Raw genomic sequence first — 12,741 nt, 5'->3', positions numbered from 1 at the left:
TCGCTAACTACTGCGAAAAAAAACACACTTAATCAGAGCGCAGACACCAAAAGCAGCGAGCGTTTGCACGCCAAGAGCTGGCCAATACACCGCACGCGCGGCGGCTGGATGACCTTCGTGCGGCGGTGGCGCCTGTAGTGGCGCGCGCGGTCCCTATATGAAGCGAGCGCCGAAGTTTCGTGACCAGTAAAGCATTGAAGGACTCTGGTATAACGTACTCTTCAGTACTAAAGGTTGCTTCCCCGCCAGAAGACCCTGTGTGCAGGCATATGCACCCTTTACAGGCTGCTTGTTTCGTTGTACCGGCGTCATTTCCGTGACGGATATGACGTAAGTGAAATCTTGGTGTATCCGGGAATAAAACACTTTCGTCTTTAAAAAATGACGTTATTCGACCCCGCAAATCGCAGGAAGTGACAGAGACACGGTACATACCGTAAGCTAAAACTCTATATTGCCGGCCGTTCACATATCAGGGCTTTTCGTCATGAATGTCAGGCTAGGCCCAGGAAAGGTGAAACACTGCGGGGCTAGGCGTTTGGACACCGCATCAAAAGCCCTCTGGAGAGGCGCTCCTGCGAGACCTCCACAGGTGTCTTGAGGCTGTCTGGGAGGCAGTGGGGAGGTTCGCCATGCTAGGGACCATAGCCATGCCTAGGGTGAGGAGCAGTGGTCCCAGAACGGTCGCCTTCAGCACTAGCCTCAACGTATCGAGTCTCGCTAACCCCGTCTCTAGAAATCCAATTTGACGAATGTCATAAGTAAGCCTTTCGTAAGTACCGAAAAGGGAAAGTCAAAAGAATTCGTGCCCTTCCAGTCAGTGAAAACGGCTGACCTGCGAAGCTGCACGCCCTCCACGGAGCGCACAAAACAAAACACATTTGTTTGTAATTTACGACTGAGCATACTTCTAGCGAATAACCTGAATGAAATTTGGAAAGACCCGAGATTTATCCTGGCAGACAAACGTAGAGCTAGTCTCTCCCTGCCGCGTCGTAGGTACCTTACTGCTTGTGTAACACGTCAACCCAATCCACTCTACCACAGACGACATCGGGCCGGTCGCATTGGGCTATTTGACGGTCCCATTTAAACCGCGCGGCAACACAACGGATATGTCTTCAGTAAGAGCATGAAATCTTTAACTGAGCCTGCTAGCCCCTCCCCCCTCTCTCTCTCTGCTCGCAATACGTATAAAACGGCAACCGGTCATGAGCCGGTGCTTAGAAGTGAAAGACACTGTCGATCATGCCGCTCTGAAAACCCTTTAAGCTAACAAGTGATAGTTACCCACGTCGGCGTTCCAAGCGGGCCAGCTGCTGCTCATCCGGGAGGGATTCGCAGCTACTCTACCAGCTTGAACTTGAGGCGACAACGGCGGCGGCAGTGGCTTTTTGTTGTTTTCGCGCCCATTCACGCTTATGTTCTGGCTGACGCTTCTTCAGTTTCCGCTTTTCTTCCCCCAAGCGAGCAACATGCGTCCGTCCCATAGCGAGTTAACACCTCGAAGGCCTCGACCTTTATTCTAGCGGACACACACGTGGGTGTCCCTTTCGCTGCGCGGTCGCCGGCACCCTTTTTGTATGTGCAACACACCATCATCATCAGCAGAAGCCTGTCTACACCCACTGCAGAACAAAGGCCACTCCCATAGATCTCCAATTATCCCGATCCTGTGCTAACTGCGACCAATTTATCCCCGCAAACTTCTTGATATCATCTGCCCATCTAACTTTCTGCCACCCCCTGCCACGCTCAGTGCCTTCTCTAGGGATCCACCCTGTTAGCCTTAATGACCAACGGTTATCTTGCCTTCGCAGTACACGCCCTGCCCACGCCCGCTTCTTAATTTCTACTACTCCTTAACACGCGTTTGTTCCCTGGTCCACTCCGCTCTCTTCTTTTTGCTTAACTTTATACCTATCCTCTTCCGTTCCATCGCTCGCGGAGTTGTCCTCAATTTAAGTTGAACCCTTTTAGTGAGCCTCCAAATTTCTGCCCCGTAACTAAGTACCGGTAAGAGGCAGCTGTCATACACTTTCCTCTTCAGGGACAATTGTAGGCTGCAATTCATGATCTGAGAAGCCTGCCGAACGCACCCTACCCCATTCTTACCCCTCTAATTATCTCTGCCTCATGCTTGGGATCCGGGGTCACTACTTGGCTTAAGTAGATATTCGCTTACCACTTCCACTTCCTCGCCACCTATCTCAAACCGCTGTGCTCTCCAGAGGCTAGTGAGCATTACTTTAGTTTTCTGCACATTAATTTTCAGGCCCACGATTCTACTCTGCTTGTGCAGTGCGGTAAGCATGTTTTGCAATTCGTTCCCCGAGTTACTCAGCAAGGCAACGTCATCAGCAAATCTGAGGTTACTCAGGTATTCTTCATTAACCCTTACGCCCACCTGTTCTCAATCCAATGTTCTGAATACCTCTTGTAAACATGCTGTGAATAACATTGGAGAGATTCTGTCTCCTTGTCTGACGCCCTTATAGGTATTTACTGCTCTCCCCATAAAGGACGATGGTAGCTGTGGGCCCATTGTATTCTAACGTAATGCTCATCTACACCCTGATTCCGCAATGCCTGAATGACTGTTGAGGTTCCGACCGAGTCAAATGCTTTCTGATTATCTATGAAGGCTATATATAGGGGTTAAGTATAATCCGCGCACTTCTCAATCACCTGACTGATCGTGTGAATATGGTCCATTGTTGAATATTTTTTCCGAAACCCTGTTTGCTCATTAGGTTGACTGAAATCTAAGGTGGCAGAAATTCTGTTAGCGATTACCTTGGTAAGTAACTTGTAGACGACTGACTAAGCTTATCGGCCTGTAGTCTTTCAAGTCCTTCATGTCACCTTTCTTATGAATTAGGGAGATATTCGCGTTCTTCCAAGATTCCGGTACACTCGCGGTCATTAGACATTGCGTATACAGGTTTGCCAGTTTTTCTAGTACAATTTGCCCGCCATCCTTCAAGAAATCTGCTGTTATCTGATCCTCACCAGATGCTTAGGCAGACGCAGCAAGGGAATAGCACCGACCACTATCTTATGTGACTTCGGTATGGAGCTGCCTTTCACTCCGATACAAAGAGAATTTCTTCTGCCTTTTTATATCCTTAACAATCTAAAAAATGGTACAAGAATTCTAACAGTTGTCTCCTAATGCGTAAATATTCTTTCCAGCCGCTCTCTTATGTAACGAGCCTCCATATATATAGAGTCGGCCTCACCGCTATACAGAAGCGAACTAGTAAGACGATACTCTATCAAGAGCAGTTTATATCACAGTATGAAAGCACCGAGTGTCCCCCTGTATCCCCCAAAATGATAAAATTTTATTTATTTATTTATTTATACTGTCAACCCTCACTTGAGGGTCATTACAGAAAGGGAAGCATAAGATATGGAAAGCAAATACAGACATTGGTACTTTCAGCAACTTCGAACAATAACACAATAGCATATTCATTTCTCGGCGAAGTAAACATCAAGAGCACATTCAAATTTCTTAACGTCAGAACTTTCAACAATATGTCGCGGCAATTTGTTCCATGCTTCTATGCCCACCGGCGCCTAGCAACGGAGTGAGAGCGCGCTGCGCCAACCCGCAGCTGTTTGGGAGAGAGTGTTCGCTATCGGAGAGAGGAGAGGAGGAGATGCGCAGCTGTGCGGACAACGCCGGACAGACGCAGGCAGGACAGAGGGGCGAGCATGAGATGCGTTGCATCTAAAATAGTTACGAAAGTAGTCGTCCGGGCGAGCATCGAAGGGTCGAACTGCCGCGTCATGGTTGATCCGGCTGCTGAACATATTCGAGGGGTGTATGTAAATTATCTATCTATTTTTATTTGACCTTGCATTATCTGAAAAAATACTTCTAAGCGCTGCTTTTGTCGCCTGGTTTCTAGAGATTCCAAACCGCTTAGTTTTAACATCTCGGTAACCGATTCCGTCCTTTTATACTTCGAACATATAAATCGTGCGGAAAGTCTCTAAATTCGTTCCAGTTTACCTAATAAATCATTTTGGATTTAATAGGTAAACAATTCCAAATGCAACAGTTAGAGAATTTTAGGCCGTGGGTCGCTGTTGCGCGGTGCAACAACCTGGTGACTTACCCACTGGTCGGCGACTTTGGCTAGTTTCGGTTTCCGAAATTGTGGCGATCCTAGCGGCACGGTGCTGTGGTGTGGCCTTTCCCTTTCCCTCAGCGTTTCTTTCTTTCCACACCGTCAACGCTTCCGCGCCTCCTCACGCATGCGCAACAGCTAACCGGCGCCAATATTTTTTTTCTTTCTCTCGGCCGTCCAAAGGGCCGAAGACGCCGCCAGGAGTCCAGATATCTCGGCCGTCGTCTAAGGCGTCACGGGCCTGAATAGGCCTCTTCTTTGGACTAAATAAAGTTATTTCCTCCTCCTCCTCTCTCGGCGCGCACGGCGGGCCAGTTCGGTACGTGCGTGAGCGAGCCGGCGTGCGAAGGGTTGCGCGGGTTGCATGGAGGAAAAAAAAAAGTGAGGGAGTGTCACGTGACTTGTGAAGCCTAGTCATAAAAAATAAAAAGGAAAAACTGATGGGAGATGCCCCACCTCACGTGACAGGCAAGCGGTAGTTCTTTGCGCCTCATGCGGCCGCCCGCCTGCCCGCGCTATGGTGCGTCGTTCCGTTCGGTTGCCGGGCCGTCCGGGTATTCGGGTTTCGGCGACGAGTCCCCGTCCGGGCGTTGCGCGCAGCGCTGCCTGCAACCCTAAACGCGCAGCAGGCTGATCGTGCAGGCAAAGTGTTCGGACGGGAGAGACAGAAAACATCTTTATTTATTGAGCTCTGGGATCCGTCGAAGTTCGCGCCGCAGTCGAAGTGTCATGTTCCGCCGCCGTGCAAAAATGGAGATGTCAGAGTACGACATCCGTGCCTCACATTTTAATTCACAAAATACACTCACTTTCTTGGTTCTGGTCATTGTATCTTTTCACCTCCCAGGCGTAATTTAGCGTTCGCTGCCCATGTACCTATCGCACGGATTGAGCACTACTCGGACAACCAGCCCGCGTTCTGCCTGCGACGCGAGGCGGAAAATGATTTGTTCTTCCCGCGCCCGCACCCAGCATCAGTGGTTCTGCACCTTTTGTTTTCTAACGCACTGAAGGAGACAGCAACGCAAAACAGACGTCGTCACGGCAATTGTGACACGTACAACGTGCCACCCCATGAAACACAAGTTGTCTTGAAGACGTCTTGAAACAGCCTGAAACAGCTACAATCGTCTACCTCTACGTGAAGACATCTTGCAAACGTTTACCGCTAGCAGTTTTGAGAAGTTTATTTGTAAACGTGTAGAAGATGTCTTGCTGAGAACAAGACAAGCTTATGCTACACCAAGAGGTTTTAAAAACGTCTCTTGAGAGAGGTTTATCTGGAGACATGGTAAAGAAGTGTTACCCGAGCCTATTCGTTTTTTATGCGTCTTGACACTTTGAAAACCACTCATGATAAATTTACTAGAAATGCCTTCCTTGACATTTGCGCTTAAATATGTCTGAACACGCCTTATCTCAAAACAAATTTAAGCACACACATGCTCTACACTTCTATAGTAAAAAAATCCCGACATCTAACTTCAGCAAGAAATCACCTACATTTTCTATCTCTACTATGCTTTTTTAAAAACATCCAAGCCAGATTCCTTCTTTGTGATCCATTTTACCCGCCGTGGATCTTCAAATCTGCCGATTCAATGAAGTCACTGCAGCTATTTTTCAGGTTTAGGCCTTGATTGTTGTAAATTGTGCTGCTAAAACCACATTACTTTTAATTTGCGCTATCTCTGGTCCACCTCGCAATTCATGAATTGCACCGTATGCAGTACTGTGAGGGCTGGGCGTGGAGGCTGGGGCATTCAGGTTGCATGGCGAGGCCAATGGGAGTTATTTAAAGGAAAGCATTTATTTGAACATTATACAACACGATTGACCACACCGGAGGCAGGCACAAATGAAGCACAAACAAGCAAGCGTGTCCCAGACCTCGCATGGGCCTTGAGCTGCGGGGCGTAATGGCACTGAAGGTGACGCTAGTGATCACCCAATGACTACAGCACGTGTGGCTGGCTGCTCGCACCCCGCCCCACTTTGGTTGACCACGTCTCGCGGACAGTAATATCCGCACATTGTCCACAACAGGCACAATACTCATACACGCGGGGGAAACACTGCCGCACGCTTCACTCGTGCACCAAGTCATCTAGGTGGCTAGACAGCCAATAAGCGCATTGTACCGTTTAAGCTGTGGCTGCACTGACTGCAGAGGTGAGTCTACACTGTCCTGCTTCCTTACACTGGCAGTTTCATGCACACTGAAGCGTGGTAAGGGCCTTAGCCTTAGCTCCGAGGTTCGTGAAAGGCGTGCCAGTTGTCCTTGGACAGGAGGTTGCCGACACCCCCTCAAATGGAGCTGCATGTGGCACACAGTATGCCACAATTGCTACGCAGGAAGTCCTTGCTCGTTTTGTGGCCGAATGCTGAATGGTCGATGCTGCTGCCAAACTTTCGGGCATGGGCCGGCTTTGTCCAGCTGAAGTACATCGATTCCACTCACGAAGTGGTCAGCCAGATGCGGCACAAGTTGACAGGGTACCACAGATGGCTCGAGTTGGGCGTTGGCTGCTGCACAGGTCGCGGCTGGTTGGCGCTGTTGACGGGCTTGGAACCTGTAGGTGGCTGGCTCACGAGCTTTTTTTCACTTTTTCTGTCCATGGACAAAGTTTTCGGCATGCTGGGCTTGCTGTTGGCTGGGCTGAAAGTAGTTGGCAGGTGGTTCACCGACAGTATGAACTCTTTCTGGCTGTTGAAGGAATTATGTATGTGCTTGACTTCCTTTGTGAGAACTGGCCTGACAGAACTTGGTTTCGCCACCCACCCGCGTCAAGCGTACGGCATTCGGGAGGCTCAGAAGGAAGCAGAGGGGGCCACAGAAGCCGTACTGTTTGAATGGAAGCTCCTGGCCTTTACTCGTTTTACCCGCCGCGGTGGCTCAGTGGCTAAGGCGTTGCGCTGCTGAGCACGAGGTCGTGGGTTCGATTCCCGGCCGCGGCGGCCGCTTTTCTGATGGAGGCGAAAAGCAAAAACGCCCGTGTGTACGAGATTTCGGCGCACGTTAAAGATCCCCAGGTGGTCAAAATTAATCCGGAGCCCTCCACTACGGCGCGCCTCATCGCCTGCGTTGCGTCGGCGCGTTAAACCCTACAATCAATCAATCAGCCTTTACTCGTTTTGAATTCGCACAGAAGCTGTAGAGTTAGCGGTTGCTTGGCTGCGATGCGCAAGGCACGGATGATGGCTTTGATTGTAGCTCATGAGTCCTTACATTCCCCTTTGAAAGCCATGGTTCACTAGGGCCCCTGAGTTTTCAGGAACTGCTTTCCTTCTGCATCGTACCGGTATGAGCTCCGACTGTAGGGCAACGCGCTAGCAGGTAAACACGGAGCTTCATATCAGTGATAAGGTCAAGATCATCGCTGTGGCAAGCAAAAACAGCTCTGTGTTCGGCCAATGTACCTTTTATAACTGCGTGCTGGCTGGGAATGGGCTGGCTGCGAAGCGGGACGATGGAATATTGGGGTGATGGCGCGCGAATACCGCGTCGGATGCGACGGTGTAATGCGACAGGGGCATTTCTTGAGGGCAATGTTTGGGCTACTAACACTTGCTATGGCGGCTGCTCTGGCAAAGGCAGCGGATCATGTTGCAGGCAGTCTTTGGCACTGTGTCTGGCAATGCTAAGTACCGTGGCTGGGTCTAGCGTCAAAGGCACCGCGGCGGACGAGGCAGAAGCCTTCGCTTCAACCAGGGGGCCAAAGGTTAATGCTGCTGCCGAATGTCGGCTTCCAGTCACCGAATGAGCTCTTCCTTGAAACCGGGAGTGTCCTGCTGTCGCCGTGCCAATTCTTTCCGTATGAGGTCGATGAATAGGCGCGACATTTTCACTGAGACGAGCCGCTTCCACACAATTCCCGGCATGATATTCCGCCGAGCCGGATACACGCAGGCGGTCACACACAGAACACAATCTTGCTGGAGCGTCCACCAGCAAGATTGGCGGGCGCTCCAATCTTGCTGGTGGTCTAGACCACCGGCCCTCTCAAGAGCACCAGCACACCTTTGCCCTCCCCCCTCCCCCCCCCCCCCCCAAATGTGTGTGCATCACATCACCCTCACGCGCGCTGATGTAATTCTGCCTGGATCCACAACGGTTACGTATACATTCTAAAATGTCACATGAAGGAAATTTTGAGCAATCGTCAGCGTTACTTCAGTCACCAAAATGACAGAGAAATTATCAACTCTGCAAGTTTAAGCCACTCTATCATGTTGTAGCCTCTTCTGTGTCTATCATGTTGTATCCTGTAGCCATGCTTCAGTTTGAACATCAGGGCCTCTGTTATCCAATGGAATACTTTAACTGTGTCATTACTGTCCGTTTCATGCTGAAGCGTGGTAGTCTGTAGCATTTATGTATGCGTGACCATGCCATTACGCATGTTTTCTTGGTGCACTCCGGGAAACAAAATGCTGACTTGTTTCGAGCATCGCATCATGCCCAAAGGTGATGCTGGGTCGGTACGACTATCCAATTCTCTGTTTTTTGGTGGACTAAGGAGCTTCCCAACTTAATTTCCATTTCCCGTGTCACTAACGAAAACTACAAAATTCATATGCGCCCTATACATTCCAAAACCGTCCACTGTAAAGACTAAACCGGCAGTCTGTATTCGGCTGAACAGTGGCAGTGCACGAGTGCGCTGAAAAGTTTGTCATTTCATTAATGTTTGAAGCCAAACTGGTAGAACCTTATTATGATTCCTTCCTCAGATCTTACGACAGAATTCCAAATGTGGCAAGATTTTGCTCGACTTGCACAGGACATGCCTAACCTCAAGAGCATGGTCAGACACGCCGTCTTTGTGTTATTATTTTTTCTTGCTAAATTTAATGTTGGATATGGCATTGAATAATGAACTTAGCAGTGGCTTGCTATGCCTTATCCAGGAGTGGTTCTTACACTTAAAGGCATGGCCGCCCCAGAAAAGTTACTGTATAGTACGAGCCTTCAGGTAGGCTATAGGGCATTTATGCACGAAGCATTGAATACTTGACAGAGAATAATGCAACTATTTCAGAACACCAAGAGGGAGCTCAGTACAGCAGACTCGACATTTGGGCTGTACTGAAATGTCGACCAGCTTCTCATGTTCGCTCAGAGCTCTGATAGAAGCTACGAGATGGGCTGCGTTAGAGACTCAAAACAGAAACGGAAATCCCATGGCATGGCTTGACAAATACCCATGGCTGAATTATTCCGCTTTGCGTGAGGGGTAATCCTGCCATGTTCATGTAATTTTCGCCATTAACAGCACTGTTCTTGTGCTTATATCTGTGTGTTTAGGGTTGGTATTTGCTGAAATTATTGCTAGCGATATAACGCTTCTTGTATGCATGATTCATAGCCTGTCGTTGTTTTTATCAAAGCACCTGTGCTACACATATATTTGTAGTGCAGGTCTTATCTTAAAAAGAAAACGAGGGGCTAAAGTAACGTAAATTATGTTATAACGTAAATGCATAAATTCGATGCAGACTGCACAGAATGAGCTCCATTGGCCTTACACTGGAAGCTGCTGTACGGGCGTAGAATGCTTATATGCCAAAAATTTTCTTTTGCATTTGGGACAAGAACAACTAAATTGAAAAAATTCATTCTTGCTGCAGAACTGTGACCTTCCCAAGAGAAAATAGTAGTTGGTACCACTGTTTTATGGTTAAATTCCCAGCTGGAACTAGCTGGTACCAGTTGGGACCAGCAAGGACCAGCTGGGCCCAAATGGGAATTTAACCATACACCACCTGGGACCAGTTACATTTTCTCTTGTGTTACCTTCGGAGTCGAGGTATGGCGATGGTCCCGGGGACGTCGACTGGTCACAATCGGGTACACCATGGTTCACCTGGAGTCGCTCTTTATATACATTTCGCAGGGCCGTTTGGAGGGCTTGGAGCTGGGCGTGCCTGCTGCCTGTTTCGGGCAAAGGTTCTGCGCCTGGGGAGCCCCGTGTGCGGACGTGTCGGATCGCGAGCACCGCAGTACTGGTAGCCCGTACATGCCTGGTAATGGAGAGGGCTCATTGGTGTGAGTACCCCCTGCCCTGCCAGCAGCTGGTTCACTCCCTGTGACGTGGACGTGATGTGGACCAGATGGGCTGGTTCATAGCCATTTGCGGCACTGCTGCGGCAATGGCAAAGCTTACGTAAAACACCTCTCTGTGGTCACCATGCACACACAGGCTCTCCATCGTGGGCGTCAGACTTGGACTGCGGTATGCGAAGGCCCTGCACGCGAGGCTGGGCGCTTGGTCGCCGCATCAACAGCCTCCTGGGATGCTGCAGAGGCGCCTGCCAGCTGGCCCCCTTTTTGCCTTCTCGACGTTGTCCAGGAGGCGCATAGGTACGATGCTCCTTTGGTGCGCTCCAGTTCCAACGTAGTGAGGCTCACCAACCCCGTATTCGAAAAGCCAACTTACCGAATGACAGAAGAAATTCTTTCGTAAGGACCGTAAAAGGTAGCATGAGAGAAAGCCAGCGTGCATTTCAAAAGTCATCCATATGAGAATTCAGTGGCCTCGTCGAAGTGGATCAGTGAGGTTCAGTAATGCAGGAGGAACGAACCTTAGGGGGTTGTGGATAGACAAGCAAGTTGGCTAAGGCGGTGGTCTTCGAGTGGCAGGGGGATCGTGTTAACAATGCCAGTTGAGAGTAAGCGTATTGTAGAGGGGTTGGCTGGAAGGCGAAGTGTTGCTCTGTATACCTTGCGCTGTAAAGCTTGATTGATTGTATCGCTTAACGCGCCGACGCAACGCAGGCGACGGCTCGAGGCGCGTTTTTTAGGTGCGGAGCACCTTAGGACCTCACAATGTCCGTCCGCGTCCGTGCGCATAACATGCGTTAACATTTTAACATTTAAAATCGCAAAAAATCACACAGGCACCGGCAGGATTCGAGCTTGTGTTTGGTAGACCAGACAGAGGTAGTGTCAGTCGTCTTACCCGCTGGGCTACGACCGTGAGTTAGTGCCCGAGAGCCAAACGACTTACTCCCTCCGAGTCCCTCGCCTGTAAGGGTGCGGAGTACCTTAGGACCTCACAATGTCCGTCCGCGTCAATCCGTGCGCACACCACCATTAAGCGAAAATCTGTGCAGAAACTATCTAAAAGGGTACAAGAGCACTCTAAAACACTCGAAAACAGGCACTAATATAATCTAGCAACGAGATTGGATTGGATTGGAAAACATTTATTGAGCATAAAAGTGGGTGGCTTTCTCAGTCCAGATAGCCGCGAGCTAGCGCAGCTGCTTGGGCGCGAGTGATGAGGCGTTCTTGGTCCTCGCTCGCGCTCCCACTGCTCAGGGGATGGGGAAGGGAGGGGGTTTGGCGCGTAGGGGCATTCCCACACCAGGTGGTAGGTAGTGTTTGGGACGGAGCAAGAAGGGCAGTTGTAGGGGTAAGTGTAGGGAGAGATGTAGTGGAGTATCGTGGTGTTGTAGAATGTGTTGGTCTGCAGTCGACGCCAAATGCGAGCCGCCTGTGTGCTGAGGGATGGTGAGGAGGAGGGTATTGAAGCCGCAGTTGGCGATAATGATACAATGTTTCAGTGTATCGGGGAGAGACCGGGGGATAGATGGAGGGTTCGGAAAGGTCCTCTTCCGTCGACGAAAACGCCCGGAATGTAAGAGCGCGGGCAGCGGCGTGTGCCGCCTCGTTTCCCTCGAGGGAAGAATGGCCTGCAGTCCATACGAGAAAACGCGCAAAAGCACCGGTGTAGTCAGGTTGTGATCAAGTTGTAATACACAGTGACTGCATCGAACTACGCTAAATGGCGCTACGCGGAAACACGAGATGGCGCCGCGGTGCACCGCGTATGTAAGCGGGTTCTGAAAATCCCATACCCTCTTCCCGCCATCGACGGAAACGAACGTAAGACGCGTCACGCTGCTGCTAACGTATACGAAGACAACGAGCTTCCCCGAATACGAAACCGCGGCAAGCGGAGGCAAAGTGACTAAAATCGAATGACGGTCGGGGCGCAAATCGGATTTCACTCGGGGTGCAACTGGGATGTCACAGTCCCCGTACTCCGCGCCCTCGCCATTATCCACGGAGTTGAGATGCTGCCATTTTTTTTAACGTGCGCCTAACTTGCGCCGAAATCTCGTACACACGGGTGTTTTTGCTTTTCGACTCCATCAGAAAAGCGGCCGCCGCGGCCGGGAATCGAAGCCGCGACCTCGTAGAAGCATGACTGAAAGTCTATAAAACTAATTTCATGTAATCTGTGGTGCAAGGATGCTTATCGGCCTGCTCCCTTCCCTACTATGGAGCTGTAATAAACCGGGTCGCCAGCCCGCAGCTGCGCTTCCGTTCCTGACTGCTGCATATATGTGTAACTTTGGCTTTTTCTTCTTGTTCTTCTTTTTTCTTTTTTTTCTTTTCAGATGTTGCATTCACTTAGCTTCAGCGCGCTGGCCTTCGACAAGTCAGGACACCTCTTTGAAGTTCCAAACCCGAAGCGCGTCCAAGCCTGCCCGTGTTCTGTACAAGCTTGCAATCCTTCACGCCGCCAAAACATGACGTGGTAGCATCTCGCCATGTCGCTCATACTCCTTGCTTCAATTGCGAAAATAA

General features: G+C 50.0%; 1 protein-coding gene across 1 annotated transcript in view; it reads left to right on the top strand.

Moving 5' to 3' along the window:
- Positions 1–12,741, top strand: part of LOC144179705 (uncharacterized) — a 20,237-nt gene extending 7,496 nt beyond the window's left edge. Inside the window, exons 3-5 of the mRNA XM_077708150.1 lie at positions 10,040–10,191; positions 10,346–10,506; positions 12,552–12,741. Of these exons, the coding sequence (XP_077564276.1) occupies positions 10,040–10,191; positions 10,346–10,506; positions 12,552–12,568 (330 nt within the window). The 3' untranslated portion in view covers positions 12,569–12,741. The remainder of the gene's footprint in view (positions 1–10,039; positions 10,192–10,345; positions 10,507–12,551) is intronic.

Source organism: Haemaphysalis longicornis, unplaced genomic scaffold (genome assembly GCF_048455015.1).
Source record: "Haemaphysalis longicornis isolate Haplotype H1 unplaced genomic scaffold, Haemaphysalis longicornis Haplotype H1 scaffold_4, whole genome shotgun sequence".
NCBI lineage: Eukaryota > Metazoa > Arthropoda > Arachnida > Ixodida > Ixodidae > Haemaphysalis > Haemaphysalis longicornis.
This window is presented reverse-complemented; position numbering and strand designations above follow the sequence as displayed.